The 27,719-nt window shown below is 38.3% G+C and overlaps 1 protein-coding gene across 6 annotated transcripts in view; it reads left to right on the forward strand.

The window, feature by feature from the left end:
• SULF1 (sulfatase 1) overlaps positions 1-27,719 on the forward strand; it is a 119,456-nt gene that overhangs the window by 31,041 nt on the left and 60,696 nt on the right. For all 6 annotated transcript variants that reach the window (XR_011558731.1, XM_070747899.1, XM_070747902.1 and 3 more), the window contains exons 4-5: positions 21,238-21,474; positions 26,216-26,455. Coding sequence is in view for 5 of the 6 variants with exons in the window: in XM_070747899.1 (XP_070604000.1) it covers positions 21,303-21,474; positions 26,216-26,455 (412 nt within the window). In the remaining variant the exon portion in view is untranslated. The remainder of the gene's footprint in view (positions 1-21,237; positions 21,475-26,215; positions 26,456-27,719) is intronic.

Here is a 27,719-nt window from a genome sequence, read left to right on the forward strand (position 1 = left end):
ACATGGAACTTCCCAGCTGTAATAAAAAAAAAAGTTTTCTGAAATTCAGTGACAAAAAAGCCAAATTTATTATTTTTGCTGGGAACGTGGGTGAGTAAATCTCAAGTTGAACACTCAGGGTGTGGAGTACAAAAAGAATGATATTAAGACAATAGGCATAGTTGTGCAATTAATGTTGTATATTGACTTGTACTACTCAGATATGCTGTCTTATGCGCACAGAAATGTTGCACATATACTTTTATGGGATCAGAGAATCTGTCTCTAAGCTCAGATAATTCTGATACTAAATTTTTCTGTGGTTAAAAAAAAATCCAAAGAAAAAACAAATAGATCGTAATGTACATTAGATTGCAAATGTATTTGTTTCCAGACTTGTTAACTATATGACTAATAAGGCTTAAATATATTCAGACAGGAACTTTTGACCTATATTTGTTTTGACAGGTGAAAGAAGAGGATGGTAGAATTTTCCCTGGCAATGGATTATGTTGCTTTAGAGTGACTAAGATTTGTTTTTCCATAAAGTTTTTTTATTATTTTTCTACAAGATTTTAAAATAAAGACTTGAGTGGGAATAAAAACTTAACACTGTTTCAGCAATTTAATATGCAAACTTGATTGTATTAATTTTATACCCTTTAAGTGATCACTGTATACTGGCAAAAATTGATGTCACACATAATTAGCAAGCAGCATCATGTCATAGACCACATCACTTCTGCAGCCACTCACATTAAAATATTTAACGGAGCATGGAAAACAAATACTCTCAGAGGTCCAAATGCGCAAGTTGTTTACATTACCTTGTTTGTGATTGTTTCACAAGGACATGGGTTTCAAAGTCTATAATAATGCACAAAAATGAGAAGAAAAAAGAGGTCTTGATGTGCATCACATGATCTATGTAACAAATTTAACAGCTTCTTGTGGGAAAAAATGCACCCAAAAGTTGCTCTGAGCAATAGCATTCAAGAGAGACTTGGGAAATGCCATTATGTGTGATGTGTTTAGCATGGAAAAGAAAGAGAAAGATATGAGTTTAGCTCACTTTCTGTGACTTAATCCCCATGATATTTTTTGGGTAGCAGTATAGAAGCAGTGTACCACTGCTTTCCTCTGAAATATTTTTCAACTTCACTCTGTAGCTCCGTGGTGGAGAACCTATTGCATGCATGGCACACAAAGCCATATTGGAGGGAACATGAGACTTTGCTATGTTTCAGTCTCAGCGCCCTTGCGCGCGCTGTCCAGCTAATTTTCGGCCTTGAGAAAGCTTCCCTGAAGCCCCAGAGGCAAACATAAATAAATAAATAAAATTGCCCAACGGACAAACCGGAAGTTTGGAAAAACACACTTCTGATTTGCCGTTGTGTTGCTTTTTGCCCTCCGGAAGGTTTAGGGAAGCTTCCTGAAGCCCCAAAGTGCAAATAACAGCACAATGGCAAATGGGAAGTACGTTTTCCCAAACTTTGGGCATTTTTTTCACCTACTGGGCTTCAAAAAGGCTGTGGGGCGGGGACGTTGTGGGGGATGCACACAACACACACACACACACCTTTTGGCACGCAAACCAAAAAAGGTTTATTTATTTTATTTTTTATTTATTTATTTTGTCCAATACATTTTGTTGGTTTCAGAGGATATCATCATAGTAAAATATATCAATGGAAGATTAGAAAAAAAGACACAGGAATAATATAGAAGAAATAGTAGAGTTCATAAACATATACATGTAGTTAGTAGAAATATTTATTTTATTTATTTATTTATTTATTTATTTATTTATTTATTTGTCAAACAAGTATAGTATTATAGTACATATTAACATAACATAACATAAGTAGAACATATTAACAGAAAGGATAATAAGACAGTAGGACAGGGACATTAGGCACAAAAGTGCACTTATGCAGGCCCCTTACATACCTCTTAGAAAAGGAGAGAGGTCGGTTGTAGATAATGTAAGGTTGAAGAATTTGGGGTTGGGGGAAGCAACAACAGAGTCAGGTAATGAGTTCCAGGCGGTGACGACTCTATTGCTGAAATCGTATTTTCTGCAGTCAGGTTTGGAGCGATTTACATTCAGTTTATATCTATTACATGATCTTGTGTTGTTGTTGTTGTTAAAGGTGAAGTACATTATGATGTATGATTTTATGAACAACAGTTAAATCAGTTCGGAGACGACGTAGTTGTAAATTTTCTAGATTTAGTATATAAGAGAAGTATTAGGACAGGGGATGGAAGGCACACTGGTGCGCTTATGCACCCCCCCTTACTGACCTCTTAGGAACCGGGAGAGGTCAACCGTGGTAAAGTGTTGGGGGTTAGGGGATGACACTACAGAGTCTGGTAATGAGTTCCACGCTTCAACAGCTCGATTACTAAAGTCGTATTTTTTACAGTCAAGTTTGGAGCGGTTAATATTAAGTTTGAATCTGTTGTGTGCTCTTGTGTTGTTGTGGTTGTGGTTGAAGCTGAAGTAGTTGTTGACAAGGAGTACGTTGTAGCATATGATCTTGTGGGCAATGTTTAGGTCATGTTTAAGGCTGTATGGGGGAGGTTGTGGAGGGTGAATATGTGGAGGGGGAGGGAAGAGGTGTGGGCACATGCATTCATGCTAGCACACACACACACACACACACACACACCTTTTGGCATGCAAACCAAAAAAGGTGCTCTATCAATGCTCTAGCTCAGTGTTTCCCAACCATGGCAACTTGAAGATATTTGGACTTCAACTCCCAGAATTCCCCAGCCAGCGAATGCTGACTGGGGAATTCTGGGAGTTGAAGTCCAAATATCTTCAAATTGCCAAGGTTGGGAAACACTGTTATTAGTTATACCCCAGGATTTCCTGGTGGTTTCCCCACCCAAGTACTAATCTGGTCTCACCCAACCTAGATCAGCCAGGTGCTGCTACATATTGAGATAATGACTGTTAAAAGTATAACATCATATTTAGCATGGTTTTCTGGACCTGTGTACAGCTGTAATGTAATGGTCTGGATTTTCCATCCCAAAGCCTGCAAAATGGCAATATTCTTGTGTGAGATCTCATGCCAAAATGCCAAAATTTAATGTAGTCCAAAAATGTTAATTTTTAAAATTTAGGTCTGTGGAACTACCATTACCTAGAGATTCTGCAAAACCCTGTGGGCACAATCTTGCATTTCTTAGTAGAATAATTCCTAGGAGAAACATATTTCTGTTTAATGATAAACATATCATACATCCCTGTAAAAGGCACAAATACATAATAAGCTGTCTCATATTTAGCCAGATAACCTTTATGTAACCTAATGCTGACTCCCTGATTGACTGTGGGTTTTTAGGGGAAAAGAAGTGTCACTCTATGTTTAGCCAAAACATCTATTAGGCAAACTCAGGGTTTTCAAAATAATTTGCAAGCTTCTCAGGAAAAGAAAGTCTTTTGTTAAAATCTCCTGGGAGCGGCTGCCTGTCACAGCTAATAAACAGTCAGACTTGGTGAAAGCCTGAGTTCAATCTATTTCAAATCATAAATAATTTAAAATACCAAACTTTTCCATGTAATTTTGAACACTTGGAGATTATACTTTGCCATCCTGATCACAATAAAATGTTGATTTATTTATTTGTTTGTTTATTTGTTTGTTTGTTTGTTTATTTATTTATTTATCTATCTATCTATTTATCAGATTTGTATGCCGCCCCTCTCCGTAGACTGGCCACACTGGTGAAAGGCTTAGATTCTTTTTTTAAATTATATTTTTAAAATTATGCTATGGGTGCTAGAAAAGCCTCACAATTTAATGATGAAGTGCTTCAACAAGGCACAGAAACTAAGGTTTCCGGCAACCTAAATTCTTTCAAAGAAGATGTGCCCAATTTAAGACATTCTATGCTTGGTGGTATAAATTGGAACATTTGAAATGAATAATTTATTTATACATATACTGTATACTATATATATATAGATAGATATAGATATATACACTTTCCATGCTTATTCCACTATCCAGGTTCAGAATCCTGCTATATCCTGTAGTCGTAGAGTGTGATTATATTGAAAGGCCCAATTATAAATCCTAGGACATTTCATATATCAAAGATGATGATATAAAGCAGAATTCTATGGCCTGGAATAGCCCCTTAGTGCAATATTTTGTTATCAAAGCCCAGCTTAACTATGATGTTCTCCTAATTATTCAATTAAGTGTACTGAAAGTAAGCTAAACTTACAGGACTAATATAGCTGTACATTATATATGCAGCTAAGTGTAAGATTTTTATTGAAGTAAATATATTTATGTCCCGGCAAAGGAGTGTAATAGACTCAAATAATCATCATGCCTGGATTTGAGAAGTTGTTTTCTTTTTTAATATAATTCAATATGATAAATGGGCATTACAGTATTAATTGCCCTTAACAAAAAGATGACTACAGTACAAAATATTTGATGCCATTGGTTCTTTCTCAGAATTATTGATCAAGGATTCATAATCCTTGTCCATGTCTGTCATAATTCACATGCAGGACAGGCAATGTTCTACTGTATATTACATATATAAAAGTCTTTAAGATTTTTTATCCTAAGGTTTCAAAAGTTTTAAAATGTAAGAGGTTAAAGCAATGTTCTCAATATAAAATCACCACACCAGATTTTATAAAATCAATTTTAGCCAGATCAGTTCAGGTGCAAGTGATTTTATTCATCAACCATTGCTAAACCTCAGTGGCTTTATGATGTGAATCACACAGATATTGCAAATCAAAAGCCTTTATTTCTTGAGAAACAAATGAGAAATATCAGTCTGTAGTTGGCTTTCTCTTAGTTGTTTGTCAAACAGCAGTAGAACTCCGAAGGAAAAATATTTATAATACACTGTGTTTCCATGTGAACTTTTACAGTTTTTCTCCCAAATAGTGTTTATATGCTGATGCCAATAAGCATACTAATCACTATTTGATAACAAATGTGTTGTATGATCACTGTTTGCCAATGGTCTTTTTAATTACTTGATTGGTTGCAGACTGCCAGCTTCAGAAAGTTTAGCTCTCACCAAAGGTTTAAGAACCTAGAGAAGACTGTTAAAAGTACAGACTTCAAGATGCAAATGATTTCCCCAAATCTCTGGCCACAATTCAATCTCTTAAGGAAGTTAGCTAAAACAAGCTTGTCCTTTGAAGTAGTTATGAGTCCTTTATTGTTTGCATTGATCTTTTTGCAGAAAAATACCGGTACTTTACTTTAAAAAATTATAGGGTATTTATGCAGTGAGCTTTTATACAATATTGTATTTTATAAATATAAAAATATATTTAGATATAAATATATTAGTGAGGAACTGATGCAAAAGATACTTTTGAAAATTACATGTGTAGATATATTCTAAAGAGTAAAAGAAACCTTCATTTTGACTTCCAGTTATTTTACCTAAATATGTTTTGGTCTTAAAAGATGTGCCATTATGTTACTATTGAATGTAATAAAAAAGGATTCCCATTTTAATGTAGCAGAATTGCAGACAAAACTTATACCAGATACAAGTGTCAACTTCTAAAAACAATTTTTTTCAATTTGAGAAGTTATATCTGTGACAATAATAAGGGGCATTGGTTCCTAAAATAAAACTGCAGGTTTTTCTTCTATTGTTTCTTATCCCAAGACATCTTTAATAGAAGTTCAATTTAACAAACAAATTGATGCCTCCCAATTAGTTTTGATTCCTGGCAAATGCTGGATATTTTCAGAAGTGGTTTGCATTACCTTCTTCCTAGAGCTTAGAGAAAGTGAGCAGTTGCCTTAACTACTACATCAAACTGCCTCCACATCATTTCACATGATAAGTGAAAAGTGAAATGATCTTTAAAAGATCATTTTAAAAAAGTAATGGGTACATCATATCTACTGGTATGAAGATATGCAACAATGGGGCTACCTTTGAAAAGTGTTTGGAAACTTCAGATCGTGCAGAATGCAGCTGCGAGAGCAGTCATGGGCTTACCTAGGTATGCCCATGTTTCACTATCACTCCGCAGTCTGCATTGGCTGCCGATCAATTTCCGGTCACAATTCAAAGTGTTGGTTATGACCTTTAAAGCCCTTCATGGCACTGGACCAGAATATCTCCGAAACCGCCTTCTGCCGCACGAATCCCAGCGACCGATTAGGTCCCACAGAGTGCGCCTTCTCTGGGTCCCGTCAACTAAACAATGTCGGTTGGCGGGCCCCAGGGGAAGAGCCTTCTCTGTGGCGGCACCGGCTCTCTGGAACCAACTCCCCCCAGAGATCAGAACTGCCCCTACTCTTCCTGCCTTCCGTAAACTCCTTAAAACCCACCTTTGCCATCAGGCATGGGGGAATTGAAACACCTCCCCTGGGCATGTTCAATTTATACATGGTATGCTTGTGTGTGTGTCTGTTAGTATATGGGGTTCTTTTAAATCTTTAAATATTTTAAAGTTATTTGGATTATTTATGATTTGTTCTATCTTGTTGTGAGCCGCCCCGAGTCTTCGGAGAGGGGCGGCATACGAATCTAAATAATAAATAAAATAAATAAATAAATAAAATAAAATAAACAATAAAAATCTGGAGCTGTAGTCTTAACATTTCTGGGGAGCACCAAGTTGGGAAAGATCTTTGAAATGTCTCTTGACTCCACCTTCCCCAATCTTTAGCATTCTAATAAGATATAAAAAGGATCACTTTGTTACTTGACCCTTTGATATCCTGACTTCAGATTCCTCAGTTGTTCACTGCTGAGCAATTCAGAGAATAATAGCAAAAGGACGTGGTTTACAAAGGCAACATGAAAATAGCCTAAATTCCTGTAAACACTGAGATCATTGTTTATGGCTACAAAAGACATGAGAGAATTTTGCCATGGATTTCCTGATAATGGCTAAATCAGGCTATGATGTTCTTTTTTTTTATTTTCCCCTTTCCACAGAGTTCAAAGTGCTCATTTATTTAATGAAGTTGATAAGAGCCCATTTGCTGTATGGTTTCACTTCTCCATTTTAAAACATCTCCATATCTGATATTTTTTATTTGAAGGCTAAGAAACATGGAATTCAATCATGAGTCCACTGCTTTACATTCTCCAATATAACATCAGGTTTTAATAAGACTCCTGTTTGCTCCACACATGTGTTTAAGACTGCCTGGAAACCAAATCAGCAGAGAGAAGGGATTACTTTAGATTACCCTGAAATATGCATTGTTTGAAATGGCCTCTGGTGACCAGGTTTCATGAATGGCTGGTTTTACTTGTGGGGCACATCATCTGGCTTAATTATATCAACATCCTTTTGTGTGACAAGTGCAATCCTTAACAAGCTGAAATATAAAGCTTTGAAACAAAGCAAATTAGACAGTAAGAAAAAAAAGAGTGGGAAAGAGCGTGTTAAAAACTTATGCCAGAATTGTTTGTAAAAGCTCCTTTTGCTGAAAGATACATATTGGAACATTCCTTTGAATTGTTTCATGTGACATGTGGTTAATGTAAGGCTCAATCTTAATGTGTTTTAACTTTTGATCATGCCTACAATAAACTGGCACTGTAAAATATTCTTTCCTGCACCATCATTGAATGAGTTTTTGCTTTTGTAAAGAAATAAAATACAATCTGGATTTGGCTTGTTAACATGGTTTCATCTGTGGAGACTAAAACCAAAAAGTTTTAACTGCCTCAAACCTTGAAACAATTTAAAAACATAAAATGAACAGTACCATCTTGAACAATATATTTTGACAACCATTACGGCAATCTGAACTAGTGGATGTTTATCAGATTTGAATAATACCTGTTACATGCAAAAATGATCTTTTATTGAAATTTGTAGTTCCCAATATTGAAGCTTCTTATAACAAGAAATGCTTGTTTATTGGAGTATAATTTTGAATAGATACTCAGCAAATATTTCTACAAATTGTTAATTTTATTTTTTCATTTATTTATTTACGGTAATAATAGAATTGCATTAGATTATTATATTTTGATTATTTTCTTGGAAACTGCTTCATAATTTTTCATTTAAAATATTCAGAATGTTTAATTAATACAAATGCAGTACCAGTATAACTTTCTAATAAACAAATGAATTCCACATTACAGTCTATTTTACAATGCCAAATTAAATTTTTTAGAAATGGTATTATCAGCCCATTTTGAAAGCAGCAACATGATACAATATGGAAATGCAAAGTCTTTTGGTAATTCTGTACATCCAAGTACATGGGGTAAACTATTTTTATATCCTAATGGTGTATAAAACACCTTTGATACTAATCTAATTTTTATTTATTTATTTATTTATTTATTTATAACACTGCTGGGTGTGTACATGGTTATGATAGATTAAAACATATGAGCATTTTTGTTCATGTAAAAATTGTTTTTCAGATTATGTGTCAATCACCTGCATATTGCTGTTTATGTAAATTATAATTTGCTTATTATGAGGTTACAAATTCTTGTGCCTGCAGTCTAACTGAATTATAATTGGTAGGTGCATTGATTTATCCCTAGGCAGGGGTTAAAACATTGTAATTATAGGGAGATTATGTTTGGAGGAGAGCAAATAATTCTGATTGACTGGTAAATATGTAGATCGGAGAGATAAGTGCTAGACTTAGACATTTAACTGCATTCTTCGTATTCAATATAAATCTAACATTTTACAACTAAGATTAATGGATTAACCTTTAAGAGGAGGCAATAGATCCTGCTGTTTCTTGATTTTGTTGTACTGCAATTTTCCATGGTAAATGCCGGATACCCCATTGAGCAATGTAATGGAATTTCACTGTACTATTCCTGATTTGCTAAAAATATTATTATCTCTATTTTTCAGAGATGCAGTTTGAATGCCAAACCTTAAAAGCGTTATTGCTCCCTTTTAATTTTTATTTGACATTCAGGATATTTTGAACTTACTGTGACTGAACAGAACTCTTGATTGTCAATAACTGTACATTTCCAAAAGAAACAGTTCTAAACATTGGATTTCTTTTGACTAAAATTCAACAGAAAACTCTATATGTTTTTGTCTTTTTAATGTTTCAAAATTATATGTGACCTTAAATTATATTTTCTAACAGAGCACCTGTTCATGGTGAATTCACTTAAAATCTGTAAACCTATTCATGCAGGAAAATTAGATTCCTCTTTGCTCAAACTCATTCTGAAGGTACTGTGTATGTGTGTAAGTCTTTAGGGTTTTACATTACACAATACCTTGGCTGAAAGGAATTGCACTGTGGAGAAAAAGCTGGTGATTGCAGACTTGAAATATGTTTGAATTACTTCACATAATTGTAGATACCGGTTATAATTCCATTAAAAAAAAAACCTGACATAAATCAATAAAACCTCTGAAATCGGATACTTTGAGTGTTATGGAAGGCAAGTCTGCCTTGGTTACAAAAATGCCTTTAAAAAAAAGCTTATTTGGCAATTGTGTCACTTATTGCACCAGTTTATACAATCCTGATATAGTTGGATAACCAATTAAATTGTAAACAATGTGTGATTTAACTGCTTACAGATAATTTGTGTTCAGGCAAACTTGGCTTTTGCAACTGCTATATGTATTTCTGTGTGATACCTGCTACAATGACTAATGAAGACAAAAGTTTCAATTCAAGCAATACTGCTTCAAAAACAAAATTCCAAAGTAAATAAATGTAATAAATTATGCTTCCAGGTGATATCATGCATCAAAGTCCCAATCAGATCAGATGTTTTTAGTTTTTACAGATGTTTCAATGGTCTGTTATAATTTCTTCACATTTTGCTTTTATACTTAAAGTTATCAAACCCTTTATCTGTTGTGGATTGGCTTATTAGCTTAAGTTGTAGAAATTACAATACAGTAATGCTTTTTTTAAAGAGACAAAATCCTGGGAAAAAATTGGACTATTATTGACATAGCGTAATGATTTTTAGTACTTTGTACTTTCCAGATCTTTCGTCTATGGATGAAAAGCTTATAATGCAATTTGAACTGTAATGATTCGTTGGATTAGGTCATAGTTCATTCAAAGATCTCATGGCTTGCATACAAAAAGTCCCAGTTTTAAGTTCTGGAATCTTAAGGTAGGACTGAAAAGAGTTCTGCTTTAAGCAGAACTTACCTTCATCACAGGTTCGCATCTCATTCGCAACGCATTGCATCCACGCATGATCCATAGCACGAGTCAGCCTGAAACACAGCTGAGGAGCTGATCAGCTGTGCTTTGGGCGAAGGAATAAAGGTCAGTGTAAACCTAGTATGGGTGGTAGGTCCATTTTATAAGCAGCAGAACAAGAAAATACTTCAAAATAGTAAAAAATTCTCTATTTTTTTTTTAAAGATGGCACTCCCCCATGGACTGCCATTAGCTGATCCAGTTCAGTGACATCACCAGCAGGTTGCTACTGGTTCAGGTGACCTGGTCTGAAACAGGAGGAACTGACCCCTGGCTTTAAGTATTTAAAAAAATTAACCTACCACAGTATTAGATAGTGTTGGCAGCATTCAACTAAAGGTGCTAATGTTCTTATTCAAGCCAGTCTTCATAACATAGACTGTGCTTAGTCTCATTCTATTGTACAGTTTAATAGGACAAAATGGCTCAGTCTGGATATGGACCTATGTAAATACATCAAATGTCTGAATTTCTTAGGGCTTGCTGCAGATCTGATGTTTTGAGATGTAGTATGTGTAACACAAAGGAATATTTGTCAGTGAAACTATTGACGAATGGAACTACTCTCATTTTTTTCCATCTGAGATCAGTTGATTATGTGCTCATCTCTATAAAAACACCTTTACAATTTCCATGTAACGTATTTTTCAGTACACTTAAATCTGTTTTCATTTACCCTGGGGAAGAAAGGCAATGTGTAGTGTCTTCTTGAATCTTGGACACTGCAAAATATTTTATGTTAATATACCATGTGTGAAGGGAAAAGGCCTCTTTAATTTTTCTAGTTTTGGACTGTTTCTCAAAGATAAATTGTCTCTAAGAACACTCGCACAGACTATATTATTGTTTCCACTGTGAAGCCTTAGGTTTTATTTTTTACGGGAGGTTCCAGTAGTGGGTTCCACTCGCAGAAGCATCTGGGCAAGTGGGCAGAGCCTCCAATCGCCGCAGCTACCGGTTCACAGAACCGGACCAAACCAGGAACAACTCACCTCTGGTTTCTTCATTTTCTTCAAGAAGTGGTAGACAAGTTGCAAGCAGATAAAACATTTTTAAGAGGTCATTTTTGAATAGACAAATCCTCATGCAAAGGAAAACATGTATCATGGGTAGGTTGTACCATTTAACTCTTTATTTTTGTCTGAAACTGTAGCTTTTTTCAGAACAGATATGAGAAATGAATACAGTGGTACTTCTATTTAGGAACTTTATTTGTTCTGTGGCCAGGTTCTTAAGGGCTCCCCTCTTCTCTTGCTCATTCCTTCACTGTGGTGACTCCTTGGTTTGGCTGAAGACAAGTTGATCTGGCTGGGGCAAAGCTCCCTCTTTTGCCTTTCCATGCCCAGATGCTCCAGGAGGCAACCTCGTGTTGGGTGTATGGGAAGCAGCACAAGGGAGTCACCACAGCGAAATGGTTTATTCCCTCTCCAAGCGCCCAGAGAAAGGAAAACACTCCATTTGCTCTGGACTGCCAAAGCATCCTTAAGTGCCATCAAAAGGCTCCTCTGGCAGCCCAGAAAAGCCTGAGATGGCCGGGATTAAAGGGGGAATGGCAGGAAACTGGCCGGGCCTTCATGCTCCTCTCAAATTTTCTGTGAAATTTTTTCGGGCTCGGGTTCTTAAGTAGAAAATGGTTCTTAAGTAGAAGCAAAAAAATCTTGAATACCCTGTTCTCATCTAGAAAAGGTCTTAAGTAGAGGTACTACACTATATAGAAATCAATGTAGCGGGCTACTCTGTCATTTTTCGCCCATGTCTTATACAGCCCTATCTAATTAAGCAGGCCATTAGAAACCCAATTTTTTTCAGGATGCATGGTCATGCAGTGTTGAGTTTCTACTTGGATAGTCCACTCTGCCCTTCCAGTAGGGGCCCGCCAATTGCATAATTTGCACACAGTGGCTCAGGTACCGTCTTTGCCGGGCCATCGTGCATGTCATCTTTTTTCCTGAATTTTTCCATTTTTTTTGCTTCCTGTGCATGCACAGGAGCAAAATCTCGTGAGAGGCATGCAGACATGGGAGAACATTGCAATGCGTGCACAGTGCATCGGTATCAGGTGAGAGGAGCCCGCCTCTGTATCATGCAAGAGATGCTCATCTATAATATAAACCAGGCGTTACCAAAGTTTTCAGCTTATGAGTGATGGAAAGCTTGATATTGAGTTCAGACATTACTTTAAGTTGTAATACTGTATGGTTTCCTTGACTAATATCTAGTGTAATAAATAAACAATGTGGCTCATTTAACAATTCAAAATTAAATCATTCCATGACTTGCAATTAATGTGAACCTATTGACACATCTTCACATGTTTATTTCCCTCTTAGCAATTGTAAATATGGTGGGGTTTATGTTCCACTCTTCATCTTTTCTAAGTCTTTTAACTATTGATAGCGTGCCTCCTAATTTGTATTTTTATTAATGTCAATAGAAAATTCCTTGTATAGGATTCCATTTGTTTGGCATTTGGGTACTTTCACAAAGCTATCTGTTCTGCAATAGCCACACTGTCCTAAATACAGAAAATGATTCATTCTTCAATTTTCAAAGCTTTTAACCTAAATTCAAGATGCAGAACCAACTTGGAAGGTCAGATAGGGAACAAGAGGGAGAAAAGGGAGGGTTTTGCCTTCTTTTTTTGCTCAAGACCCCCATATACAATTGGTAGGCCACTGTGTGACACAGAATGCCAGACTCGATGGGCTTTGGCCTGATTCAACATAGCTGAATCTTATGTTCTTAAGGAAAAAAATAATAGAAGGGAGGGAGGGGAGCTAAGAGCATCCACCTCTCAACATCATTCTCCATTCCTCTGAGTTATATTACAATATGGGTGACTACATACATTTCAGGAATCCCAGCGACCAATAAGGTCCCACAGAGTTGGCATTCTCCGGGTCCCGTCGACTAAACAATGTTGTTTGGTGGGCCCCAGGGGAAGAGCCTTCTTTGTGGCGGCCTCGGCCCTCTGGAATCAACTCCCCCCGGAGATTAGAACTGCCCCCACCCTCCCTGTCTTTCGTAAACTACTCAAGACTCACTTATACCGCCAGGCATGGGGGAGTTGAGACACCTTTCCCCCAAGCTTTTTTATATTTTGCTTTATGTTTGGTAGGAATGTGTTGTTTGTTTTTTAAAATATGATAGGGTTTTATATGTTTTTAATATTAGATTTGTTCTACTATAATATTGTTTTTATTGTTGTGAGCCGCCCCGAGTCTTCGGAGAGGGGCAGCATACAAATCTAATAAATTATTATTATTATTATTATTATTATTATTATTATTATTATTATTATTTACATAAATAAATAAAATTCTATGCTATGATAAAGTAGCAAGTTCTGATAGACTTTGAATTAATATCATGGGAAAAGACAAATATTAGTAGACACTAATGATGTTGTCGGTCTCTAAACAGTATTTATTTGCAACAAAACTGCAGACAGAGAAAGGAAGAATTATTTACAATTTAGATGCTGAAAAATGATGGTTCTTCCTGGAAAAGGCATGCTAATATGCAAATGGTCGTCTGTTTATAACTAGGATAGTACTTTATTTATTTATAATAAACTTTATTTATTTATAATGAGGTTATTACTCAGTATACTCAAGTTCAAGAAGTCCTTTCATTTGAAATGTTCAGAATTGAAAATTGTTTCTTTGCTAGCCGGCATCAGTGATACAGCTGAGCATAGCTAACACTGGGTCTCATTTAATTTCCCCACCCATCCCCAATATAAACCTTCAGTCAGTACTGAGTGACTCAGTCTGACATATTTTAGATCTCCCAGAATGCCCTAAAATAAAGTAACTTGAGGACATTGTAGGAAATTAAATTGGAGACTTTGATCTAGCTGTTAAAAATATTGCAGCAGATAAGGCCACTGAGGCACATGGATGCAAGAGAACCTCACCATATTACTTAAAAACCCCATGACAAAACTGAAGCCTTAGGATTTCCCCCAGTATTTCCTTACAATAATCATCCTCCAGTTTTGGCTGTAAATTCTGCAAGATACTGTCCCAGCACATCTGGAAAGGACTGAGCTGGGAAATTCTGGCTTGGTGTATTTAGAAAACATATTTTGCTGAGACAACATGATCTGAAACTTTTCTAAGCAAAATAATTGATCCAGGAAATGTTAATGTTTGCTTCTTTTTACTCTTACATACTCTTCCTTTTGGCAAGCCTTGTCTAAGATTTATTGTTTAGCATTGCTATCGTGAGCACTAAAGTACACATCATCAACAAGGTTGTTTAAAGAACAACCTTGGGAGAAATGTCTGTTTGGGTTTTTTTCCCTATAAGTTAAGTTAATATCAAGGTAACATTAGATAATAAAATGCTTACTGTATCTATCTTATTTCTCCTGAACCTAAAATGTTTTTAAGAAAGAGGGGGGGAATCCAGATCTCCCTAAATTAATTACCAGTGTTGTATCCTGAAATGGCTACCTTGTAACTCTGTAAATAGTTTGTTCCTCTTTCCAGCGCTGTCTGAGCCCAAGCAGGAAGTCGCTCCTGATTGGCTCAGACGCGGCCGGCTCTAGCTTTGGCGGGAACCGCAAATGTATAAAAGGAGCGGTTTCTCCAGGCAGAGTCAGTCGGTACTCGCTGAATTGTCACTTTGCTTTGCTGAGCTGTCACTTGTTCTCTGAGCTGAATAAAAGTACCGATTGCTCAAAACCCTGCCTCTGGGTCTACTTCACTGGCGACGAACGGACGGAAGAATCGCGTGCAAAAATGAACAAAGTCCAGATCGGCCAGGCTCCGGAACTCTTCAATCCCGAGAAAACGACCTGGGACGAATACATGACCACCTTCGAGATCTTCCTCGAGGCGGCGGGAATACAGGACGCCGAAGCCGATCGCAGACGGGCTATTTTCCTTAATTACTGCGGCGCAGAAATCCGTGGACTGGCCCAAACGCTCACCGAACCGGAGCAAGCAAGAACCGTAGCGTGGGACGTCCTACAGGAAAAGCTAGCGAGCCACTTCAAGCCGACAAAACCGGCCATGGTTTTTCGGCATCAATTTTCCATGATGGCTCAGAAGGAAACCGAGTCGATCAACCAATTTACAACGCGGCTTCGAACGGTACTTGCCCAATGCAAGTTTAAAGACCCGGAAGCTCGCCTAACCGACGCCTTGGTTTTCGGCATGAAAAACAGCACAGTGAGGAATAAACTCCTCACCGAAGAAGAGCCGACTCTACAAACCGTGATTAAACTGGCGCAAACCGCAGAAGCAGCCGACGCAGCGGCTAGAGAATTAAAAGAGCACGGAAGGCGAGAACTCATTGCCAAAATTGACTCCGCGTCTTCCAGCGCCGTGGAATCAGACGACCTCAACCAACCAACTCACAGCGGAGACAACTGCCTCCTTGTGCAAGACCAGCCAAGACACCTGAAAGCTACTCACCCAGCCCCCTGCGCGGGCTGCCGGGGAAATCACCAGCGCCATCGATGCCCTTTCCGAGACGCTACATGCCGCCGCTGCAACCGGAGAGGCCACATCGCCATCGCTTGCAGAGCGACAACACCGGAAGACACTTTCGCCATGCCACAATACCAGCGACCACAAAACCAGACCCCCCCAATCGCGAGAAAGGAGACCGTTCCGCAACTCGGGTCAACGGAACTACCCAAACGCTAACCGCGACTACTATAGAGGTAACTCTCAATTTTCCGTGAATAACACGGCAACTAAAAAGGGGGCTAAAATTGTTATTTCATTGTTACTAAATAACCAGCCTTGCTCAATGGAGCTGGATACGGGCTCTAGATATACCATCATGCCCTGGGAAAAATTTAAACTGTATATGCCTAATGTGTCTAAGACTGACCTAAATCAAACCTCTTTGGTAATCAGAGACTTCCAAGGGGGGGTAATCTCGGTCCTGGGAACAGCTAATGTACCTATCGCATTCAAGAATGTTAAATGTACCCTTCCAATGCTTATTGTAACGGGGGCCAAGCACTCTCTTCTGGGTTTAGCGTGGATGGAACCGTTGGGAATCGAGATTTCGGGTGTGTATAAGGTTAACTGTGATAATATGCCTAACTTTGTTAAAGAATTCCCTGAAGTGTTCAGCCCCACCTTGGGATTGTACAAGGGGCCCCCTATATCATTCTCTATTGACCCCAAGGTCCCACCGATCAGACTAAAACCTCGCAGGGTCCCCCTTCCGCTTCTCCCCAAGCTAGACATACAGCTGGATAAACTCATTAGCCAAGGTATCTTGGTCCCTGTGGAACAGGGGCCATGGGAAACTCCAATAGTTACACCTCTGAAACCAGATGGTTCTTTAAGAGTTTGCGCTGATTACAAATCAACCCTGAATAAGGCACTCCAACACCACCCCTACCCCATCCCAGTTGTGCAGCAACTTCTACACTCCCTGGGGGAGGGGAAAAGGTTCGCAAAGATCGACCTGGCGCAAGCTTACCAGCAACTTCCGGTCGATGAACAAACAGCAAACGCTCAGACAATTGTAACGCACAGGGGGGCTTTCAAATGCACGAGGTTACAGTTTGGGGTAAGCATAGCCCCAGGAATATTCCAGAGCATTATGGAACGCCTATTGTCAGGGGTAAATGGGGCCATTCCATACTTTGATGACATCTTAATTGCAGGGGAAAACCAGGAACAAGTAAACAAAAGAATAAGGGAAGTACTTAAGAGGTTGCAGGACAAAGGTTTAAGGATCAAGCCTGATAAATGTGTCTGGGGAACCAACAGTATAGAATTCCTAGGATATAAAATAGATAAGGAAGGTATCCACCCCACAACAGAGAAGCTGAGAGCAATCAGAGAAGCCCCAGAGCCACGAGATAAGAATGAGTTGCAGGCATTTTTAGGCCTCCTTAATTTTTATTCCGTTTTTTTAAAGCAGAAGGCAACAGTAGCAGAGCCTCTCCATCGTTTACTCCAGAAGGAAGCCCGCTGGACATGGGGGAAAACTGAACGTGAAGCTTTTTCTCAAATAAAAAATTTATTAACTTCTAAAAGCGTAGTAGTCCAATATAGTGCTTCGCTACCCATTAGACTCACGTGCGACGCTTCGCCGTACGGCATAGGAGGAGTCCTAGCTCACGTTCTACCTAATAAGACAGAGGCCCCGATAGCATTTTTTTCAAGAACCATGACCAGCACAGAGAGGAATTATAGCCAGTTAGACAAGGAGGCTCTAGCATTAGTGGCAGGGGTAAAGAAGTTTCACAATTATATTTTTGGAAGAAGTTTTGAGCTAGTCACTGACCACAAGCCCCTACTAGGTCTGCTAGCCCCCAACAAGCCCACTCCACCTTTTATGTCTCCAAGACTAATCAGATGGGCTCTTTTCCTCTCAGGGTATCAGTATGAGCTCACCCACAAGGGGGGAAAGGAAATCAATCACGCAGACGGCCTCAGCAGGTGCCCCATAACAGACTTAGTGGAAGACCCTGTTCCTTCCACAGATGTGTTAATGATAGATCTCGAGGAAAACCCACTAACCACAGCAAAAGAGGTAGCTGCACACACGCAGCAAGATCAAATCCTTAAACAAGTGGTGAACTGTGTTCTTAAGGGATGGCAAAATGATGTTGTGAAACCTGAATTGTGTGATTTTAAAAACAAAAGACTTGAGTTATCGTATGTAAAGGGTTGTCTGTTGTGGGGAGATAGAGTGATCATCCCAAAAAATCTAAGGGAAAAGGTACTCAAAATGTTACATGTGGGCCATCCTGGGATTGTCAGGATGAAGAGCTTGGCAAGGGGGCATTTATGGTGGCCAGGGCTGGATGCTGATATTGAAAATTGGGTTTCAAAGTGTGACCCGTGCCAAGAGTCACGGCCTAGTCCCCCCAAAACAACTCCGGCTGAGTGGGAACAGCCTGCTGGTCCTTGGTCTAGAATCCACATTGATTTTGCTGGCCCGGTGGGGTCCCAGTATTTTTTAATAGCGGTTGATGCCTTCTCCAAATGGGTGGAAATAATAGCAATGAACAATATAACCACAAGTGCCACCATCAAGGTATTGAGTAGACTGTTTGCATCCCATGGTTGCCCAGATATCTTAGTGTCTGACAATGGGCCTCAGCTAACAGCCAGGCAATTCGAATTGTTCTTAGATGGCCTAGGGGTCAGGCATGCCCTCATCTCACCTTATTCGCCCTGGGCTAACGGATTGGCAGAACGTTACGTTCGGGTGGCAAAGGAGGCATTGCGCAGGTCAGGCCCTGGGGATGTGCAACAAAACTTGGACCAATTCTTACTAACCCAGCACATTACCCCTAACTCACACACACATGTAAGCCCTGCAGAGTTATTGATGGGAAGGAAGTTGAGGTCACCAATAGACAGGCTAAACCCAAGGTTCTGTATTAATAATAACCAAATGTGTGTAAAACCTGAAAGAGAAATGTATTTGGGACAAAATGTATATGTAAAAAGCTTTGATGGAAATGTAAACTGGATGAAAGGAATTGTTGTTAAACAAAATGCACCCAAGACTTATATTGTAAAACTGGAGGATGGTCGTTTGTGGAAACGACACATAGACCACATTCGAAAGCGAGCAGAAAATCAATTGCCACAAACCGCTGACATGGACTCTCCCCCTTCAACAGACTTTTGTACATTGCCCGAGCTAAGAAACACGCAAAGAGACTTATCGGGCCAGGGGGAACCATCCAGCGACGCCGAGCCATCCTCGTCCTCCGAAGCCTTCGTTGGGCCCGCCAGGCCAAGTCCGCCGCGCCGGGAGAACAGCGGCGAGCCATCCTCCACAGTCGATGGCGAAGGAGAAATTGAACTGCGCAGGTCAGCGCGAGCTCCTCGGAGGCCCCACCGATTGGACGACTTTGTCACATGGCTTTCTTGATGGATGTGTCCAACTATGAGGGGAGGGGTGTTGTATCCTGAAATGGCTACCTTGTAACTCTGTAAATAGTTTGTTCCTCTTTCCAGCGCTGTCTGAGCCCAAGCAGGAAGTCGCTCCTGATTGGCTCAGACGCGGCCGGCTCTAGCTTTGGCGGGAACCGCAAATGTATAAAAGGAGCGGTTTCTCCAGGCAGAGTCAGTCGGTACTCGCTGAATTGTCACTTTGCTTTGCTGAGCTGTCACTTGTTCTCTGAGCTGAATAAAAGTACCGATTGCTCAAAACCCTGCCTCTGGGTCTACTTCAACCAGTTTCCAATCTGCTTATCTAAACTTCATTGGTCAGAGCAGTGGCATTTAACTGAGAATGTTGAATTCTCCAGCATCCTGCTTACAAGTTTCTGTGTTGTCAATCAGAGATTGGAATGTTTGTTCAGACAATGGAGCCAAAATTTCTCTGCTTAGAGCTTGAAGTTTTGTTTTGAAATGTTCACAGTCTCCTGGGGCAATTATCTGCCTGAAGAGTGAGATACATGACACCATTTATAGGCTATGTTATGAAGCTTCAAGTTGGAATAAAGAAAAGTAAGAGGGGGACAAAGAAAACTTACACACATTATCTATCTATCTATCTATCTATCTATCTATCTATCTATCTATCTATCTATCTACCTACATACCTACCTACATACCTACCTATCAATCTTTCTATCTATCTATCTATCTATCTCTTTTTTGTATTTTGCAATGAGCAATCGAGCCATTTTCCTCTCATCCACACACACCTCTGCTCTGCTATGCTTCCATTTAATTAGTTCTGCTGATTTATCTCCTGCTGGTTAATGTTGCATGTCTAAATATGAAGTCTCAGGTGTGGGAGTACCAGTGGCCTAATGAGTTGCATCTCATTCTCATTAAATCTAGTGTAGCATCCTTTTCAAGTAAACTTTCCCGTGGGACCACATTTGACTAACTTTGTTGACCAATGAGTCTTCAGTTGTTTTATAAATAGAGACAATTAAACTGGGAATTAAGTTAGCCCCATTGCAAGTTTAGTTCTGCTGGTGATGTGTCTGTCAACAGGTCTGAGAATGCTAGCAACTAACCTTTTTAGTTAAAAGGCCAATCAATCATTTTCTGTTGTGGCTTTAGGTCTGCTGCACCACAGAGACTCCTGAGAGTACGTCAGAGCTCACAATAGCAATGCTATTTGATTGACATTTCCTGAGAAATGATTCTGATAGGCTCAGTGAGCCGAATCTGGAAATGGAGAATTGGGAACAAGGGTTTTCTCAGAGTTTCTAGGCATAATAGATGATGCACTAAATCCCATTGCTGACCAAAGAAGGATAGTAATATAGGCTTTCAGAGCAGTAAGTAGGATCATCTGAACAAACTGTTTACACTGAAAAATAAAACTGGAAACATATCAGTGTTCTGCAGCATTTCAAGACCAGCAGCCTAGCCATCTCCACCAATCTGGAATTGCAGATGAGTTTACTTAAAACAGGATGGATGCTGTATGAACAGCCTGGGACTCAAAGGACCACTTGTCATTTTGGAAGGTTGTAAGAAATGTAATAAAATTCAGGAGAGTTATTTAAACACTTATTTTGTTAATTTTTTCCCTTTAAGAAAATCTGAATCTTCCCAAAAAGAGTGTGTGCTTATTGTACAGTCTAGAAAGTCCATTATCTAACTGAGAATTTATTTTTTTTAACAGAAAACTAAGTTGAGACCTTCTCTTTATAGGCAGTTTTAAGAATACTTAGACTGCTCTCAAGTTATGTTAGTAAAATACAATGAATTTTTTAAAAATAATGATGTTATTCAATATATTAAGGTATTAGCTTAATTTTTTTTAAAAAAAGTTAAAATATGGACATTTGGCAAAGGGAAAATGTATTGCTGTTGAAGAATATTATTAGTCTCAGTTCTAAACCCCAATTTGAAGCTTCAAGAACAGCTTTTTATGCTATCACTCCATCCATTCATCTTTTACTTTAATCAATCATTGCATATAGTTTCCTCCCAGATAAACTATCCTAGGCTTGGATGTTTAATGACGTAACACTTTGACTAGTTGGTACTTTTTTCATGTGTATCTTGCAGATTTCTGGCTGCTTTGACTAAATGTTATGTTTTCAATTGAATTGATTTCTGTGTTTCCCCTTTTTATTGTACAGAATTGGACAACTAAAGAAAAGCAACATTTGCAAAATAATTTAAGATTGGCCTTGGACTGATAACAATGAATTATTATTACATTGTTTTTATGTGCACTGTGCTTGGCACTGAATTACTAAGGAGCTTTGGTACACCTGTCAAATCCCCAAGGTTCAGAGGTCGAGTGCAGCATGAACGAAAAAATATTAGGCCAAATATTATACTTGTGCTTACAGATGACCAGGATGTGGAGCTTGGTAAGTCTGTTTTGAATTGCAGCTTCTTTTTACCTCCATCACAATTTTCTTTGGCTTTGTTTTGTTCTTTTGAAAATCACTTTCTGCTCTGTAAATAATCCTTATATATAGTGGCCTTTCCTGTCCATTATTGTAACTACTTGACAGATTTGGACAACCCATTCCCAGAAAACAAATTGATCTGGATTTTTATGCTTCAACCTGATATATTTTATGTCTATTTAACTGAAGAATGGAGATAATGTTAAGCTACCTCTGATTAACTGAAGCATTTTATAAGACTGGGTAGAATGGAAAAGAGGAAGTTTCCTGTCAACAGCAGTTAATTTTCTAATAATGGCCATTCATGAATGTGTGTAAAACATTAAAGAACTGGAACACTGAAAACATAATCTCTTGGATGCAATTACACTTCTATTTTATCTCTGTACACAATTACAATTTTTATGCATTTATTAATATTCACTATGCATTTTTATGTACAATATGGCCCAATTTCATTCTAGCTAAAAATAACTTAGTAAGAATTCTCAACATTAAATCCATCAATTAATATAAAATAAAGCAACCAAAAGGCTAGTGAGGCCTACAAGAGTACCAAAATTGTTTGAAATAGAAGATTTTAAGAATCTTAAGAATGACTACCTGCTACCTGCAATTTGGCAATTCAAATCTCATTCACTCAAGGTTAACTTTGCCTTCCATTCTTCCAAGGTGGGTAAAATGAGGACCCAAATTGTTGGGAGCAATATGCTGACTCTCTAAACCAGTGTTTTTCAACCAGTGTGCCCTTGGAGTCTGTGAAACATGGTCAGGTGTGCCGTGGGGAAATTAAACATGGGTCCCAAAACTACGGCCCGCGTGCCGATATTGCCCGCAGAGGCCATTTATCTGGCCCGCCGCCAGCCGCCTCCATCCGAACATAAACATTCCCCTCACAATTCCTCCAGCTATCAGCGACAGGAAGAGTGGAGGCACAGGGAACGCTCACTGACCAATCACCTTCTAGGATTCATCCAGACCACTAGCGATGAACCAATAGCAGGCCGCCTCTCATCCACATCCAGGAAGGTCCCCGCTCGGGCTGCTGCACACTTCTCATTGTGTGGCCGCGGCAAGTAGTTGAAGCTGCTACTCCTCTCCATGGTCCCGATTTCTAATCCTGGTCAGGACTGGAGGTAAATGTTGCCACCATTAGATGAAGCCTCAGCCTCAGCTGGTTATGTCTATCCTGATGGTGTATATTATTCACTATATGTATAATATGTACTGTGTTACAGTGTCATTTTGGTTGATAGTGTGCCCTGGGATTTTGTAAATGTAAAAAATGTACCACGGCTCAAAAAAGGTAAAAATCTCTGCTCTAAACCAGTTAGAGATGGCTGTAAAGCACTGTGAAGTGGTATATAAGTCTATGTGCTGTTGATATCTTTCTAAAAGTCTGAAATAAAGGGGCCAAGCATGTCTCCAAGGTATTCCATGGAACTGGGGTCACAACTGGGACAGATTTTGCAGGAGAATGACTCATAGAACAAAACCTGACTCAGTGATCTAAGAGTAGAGGCAGACTCATTTTGGACAATATAGATCCCAAGGTAACCTGGTATTGATAAAGTATTCCACCTGTGGGGTCAATTAGCCTTCTGTGAGTCAACATTTTCTGGAAAGTAAGCAAATGGTGAATGGTTATGGTTATGCTTTGAATTGAGCTTAACACTCAGTGATTTCATGGGTTCTTCTATTAAATTTATTGGCAATAATAGAGAAGTGATTTTGCTTTCAACTTTCCAATCTGGCCTGCAGTTCAACTAAATGTCAAACATGTCAAAACCCTGCTTATTTTTTTGAGATCAGCCAAAGTCTATCAGATGTTGCCATTACTTCATGTCCTGCCTTCTCAAACAATGGGGAGAGAAATATGTCTTGATCTTTTTGTGTGTGACACTTTTTCAGGTACTTGGAAAGTATCATCCTTCCTAAGTCTTCTTCTGACAAAGTTAAACTTTCCCATTTTTTGCACTCTTTTTTATGTCTTGATCTGGTTTCTGAATATCCATTTTGCTCATCTCTGTATCTATAGCATTTGTCTGAATGATTTTTAACTGTTTATTTTTCACTACATCTACAAGGAACTGAGCTTTTTTCTTTTCATCCTTTTTTGCCAGTTCATGAAAGTACTTTGGTTCACAAGAACCACAAGGGCTGACATAAATGGATATAATGGACCAGCTACTTTTTCTTAACCCAATCTCATAGTGCTGTTATGAGAAAAATAGGAGGTAGGAGTGTTAGTTATAATTGTGGATGGATGGATGGATGGACAGATAAATGATAAGTAGGTAGGTAGGTAGGTAGGTAGGTAGATAGATAGATAGATAGATAGATAGATAGATAGATAGATAGATAGAAAAGTACTTTGAAATCCTTGATTACAGATTATTAATTTGTGTCTCTTGAACTGCGATCAAGAATAAAATACTAATTTATTTTGGAAATTGGATTACATTTAGTTAGAAGTAGTGCAATTGGGACTTACAGTATATGCAATTATGTATACCAAAAAGGTTCAAATTTTGAACACAGAATTTAAATGAAAGAAATTCCTTTGAACAGTGTTGATATGTAAAGTATGGCTCTGAGGGATTGCCATTTTCGCTGTGCATTTGTTTAAAAATTAACTTTATGTTTTTAATAGCACTTGGTTTATATGTAAATAGCGACTAATTACAAGGCTCCTGGGCTTAAACCTAATACTTTACTATTATCTCAAAGCAATAAAATGTGACAATATAACTTCTATAGTATGGAATATAGTTTTCCCTGTGAAATTAAATGTTAAGAATTGATGTTTGTAGTGCTTGAGGACTTTTCAACAGCTTAAATTGTTCCTTGTATTCTTAGTTAAAAACTGATAGCACATTTATCATTACTGAACTTTTAAAAAATAATGTAGTGTTTATTAAAAAGAAAGCACTTGAGTTGAACGTTCCTACAGAAAATAAGCAAACAGACAAAAATTATGTGCAATACCCACATTGTCAACCCAGTTTCCAACTCCAGTTGAAACTAATCCAGGATATTTATCTTCCAGTCAAAGATATTATATATGTTTGTGTATGAGACAGAGATTAGTTGTTGTTAGTTGCGAAGTCATGTCCAATGGACCAGCTACTTTTTCTTAGCCCAATCGCATAGTGACCCCATGATCAACGTTCCTCCAGGCCTTCCTGTCCTCTACATTCTCTGGAGTCCATTTAAGCTCACGTGGACTGCATCAGTGACTCCATCCACCCCTTAATTATGTGTCGTCCCCTTCTTTTGCCCTCAATCATTCCCAGCATTTGGCTCTTCTCCAGTGAGTACTTCTTTATTGTTAGGTAACCAAAGTACAGTGTTCCCTCAATTTCCGCGGGGGATGCGTTCCGAGACCGCCCGCGAAAGTTGAATTTCCGCGAAATAGGGATGCGGAAGTAAATACACCATTTTTTGCTATGGACAGTATCACAAGCCTTCCCTTAACACTTTAAACCCCTAAATTACCATTTCCCATTCCCTTAACAACCATTTACTCACCATTATTACTGGTACTCACCATTGAATAAGACACTTAGTGATCCTGATATTTATAAACATAATTATTTATTAACAATAATTATTTTTTTTGTTATTTATTTACAAAAATTATTATTTTGTCGATGACATATGACATCATTGGGTGGGAAAAACCATGGAATAGGAAAAAAACCGCGAAGTATTTTTTAATTAATTTTTTTAAAAAAACCGTGGTATAGGCTATTCGCGAAGTTCGAACCCGCGAAAAGGGAACACTGTATTTGAGTTTCATCTTCAGGATCTGGCCTTCTAAACAGCAATCAGGGTTGTTCTCCTCTAGGATTGACCGGTTTGATCACTTTGCAGTCCAAAGGACTTGCATGAATCTTCTCCAGCACCATAGTTCAAAGGCCTCAATTCTTTGGCGCTCAGTCTTCCTTACGGTCCAATTCTTACAGCCATACATTGCAACTAGGAAAACCGTAGCCTCGACTATGCACACTTTTATTGGCAAGGTGGTGTGTCTGCTTTTTAGTATGCTGTCTAGATTTGCTCTAGTTTATTTGCCAAAGATTACTATGTGACTATATTAATCAAATATCTGGACAAACACTTAGATGGTAGCCAAGCAACTCAACTCCTGTTGAATTAGCCATAGGGGTGAAAGGGGGTAAAACACTTCTTAGGTGTTTTAAAAGACTTAAACTCATCAGGTCAAAAAAAATTGAGCAGCGGTTGTCTCTTCTATTCAGATAGCCACATCTATATTCATTTCTGCACATTGCTCATTCCATTTCAGTCTTCTTTTATTCTCAATGAATCTCAGGTAATTATTTGAGGGCAAAAGCCTTCCTGTTGCAAATGCATTGTTTCAGTTTAATCCCAGACAGAAATAGCTTTTCAAATTTCTTGATCTTTCTGGAACCTAAAAGCATTTTGTTTTATGAGATTTATCTTATTGTGAGAAAAAAAAACCTTAAGAAATATATAATCAAGTAATTAAATCACGCTCACTGTAAACAATAGGGTATATTCAAGAGACACTTTAATAAATGAAAATTTCTTGGGATAAATTAAAATGTAACACTGAAAATTGTATTTAGCAATATCTTGGATCAAGGTCATAGTTTATATAACTTTGAATGTGTGCCCTATGTGAGTTAATTATGTGTTTGCTTTTGGTGTTTAGGGTCCTTGCAAGTGATGAATAAAACCAGGAAGATAATGGAGAATGGAGGTGCCAGTTTTGTTAATGCATTTGTAACTACTCCAATGTGCTGTCCATCGCGGTCCTCAATGTTGACAGGAAAATATGTTCACAATCACAATGTTTATACTAACAATGAGAACTGCTCTTCTCCGTCCTGGCAAGCAACACATGAGCCACGCACCTTTGCTGTGTATCTCAACAATACTGGATATAGAACTGGTAAGGGATTACTTTTCACACTCCTTTTTCAATTTGATTCTTTAAAAGTTGCTTGTTTTCAGTCTGTTAATGCTGTTAATAACAGAATTATTTTTGGAACGTGGATGCAGCAATTTTGCAAAGCTTAATGGTACTGTGTCTTGTTAATTTGTGGGTAGGAAATGGGCAGAAATCTGTATAAAAAATACTACATACTAAACCTATTAAAGTGTAGTAGCTTTGGTAGATAGAGGGAAGTTGTGATAGCACAGTGTAGAACTGGGTGTCACTCTCTTTACATCATATTGCCCTGATGCGTCATGTGCAGATCACACGGACTCAGCTCTGTGAATGGAAAAAATATCGCAAAACATCACAATATGGCAACATGATGTAAAGAGAGTGACACCCGTGATTTAGAGCAGTAGTCTCCAACCTTGGCGACTTTAAGACTTGTGTACTTAATTCCACAAAGCCAATTTTGCTGGCTGAGGAACTCTGGGAGTTGAAGTCCACAAGTCTTAAAGTTGCCAAGGTTGGAGACCCCTGTTTTAGAGAATAAACCTGGGCCCATATTAATTTGAAGGTCTTCACGTAAAAATAACAGGGATTTTTTTTCCTCATTAAGGAGCCTGCCTTTTAATCCTTGTATTCCAGAACATAGAACCAATTATCTGTCCTTTGCATTGTCCTAAAGTTTAAATTAAAACAAATAGAATATTATTTTTTGAAAATGAAAACTGCAGATAAATATCATGCCCTAATCTTGTTATGAAGGAAGTGGAGAAGAGAATCTAATGGACTGCCAGCATTTATCTGGGAATGTCAGCCAAATAAGGCTGACACATATAGGTTGCTGACTCTGGCAATAAAGAGTTGGATCCTGATTTTGGTTGAATATAAGCTCTAAAACAAGGTGGCAATTAAAAACAGCTGAGCAGTAGAGATCTGTGTCACTCTGAAAGAGGAAAGGATGTCAACCTAATTAAGATTGCTGACTCTTCCTATAGAAAACATTCTTCAAGGCTGCCTCTTTTATTGGAAGCAATTCCTAATCTGACTTTCTTTGGCTTCAGGTTCCTAATTCCTCCTAGTTTTTTTTTGCCCTGTGGATTGATATCCAGTTTTCAGTTGTGAAGAATGTGGCTTTGACTCAAAGACGGGAGGAGAATTTTGGGCTGTTACAGAAAAGATATCTGAGCCTTGGGAAAACAGAAAGTGTAGAAATAAATTCAAAACAACTCTGCCTTGACTGCATTAGGTACAAGATGAAGTTAAAAAAAAG

The sequence above is a fragment of the Erythrolamprus reginae genome, chromosome 3 (genome assembly GCF_031021105.1).
Source record: "Erythrolamprus reginae isolate rEryReg1 chromosome 3, rEryReg1.hap1, whole genome shotgun sequence".
Classification (NCBI taxonomy): Eukaryota; Metazoa; Chordata; class Lepidosauria; order Squamata; family Dipsadidae; genus Erythrolamprus; species Erythrolamprus reginae.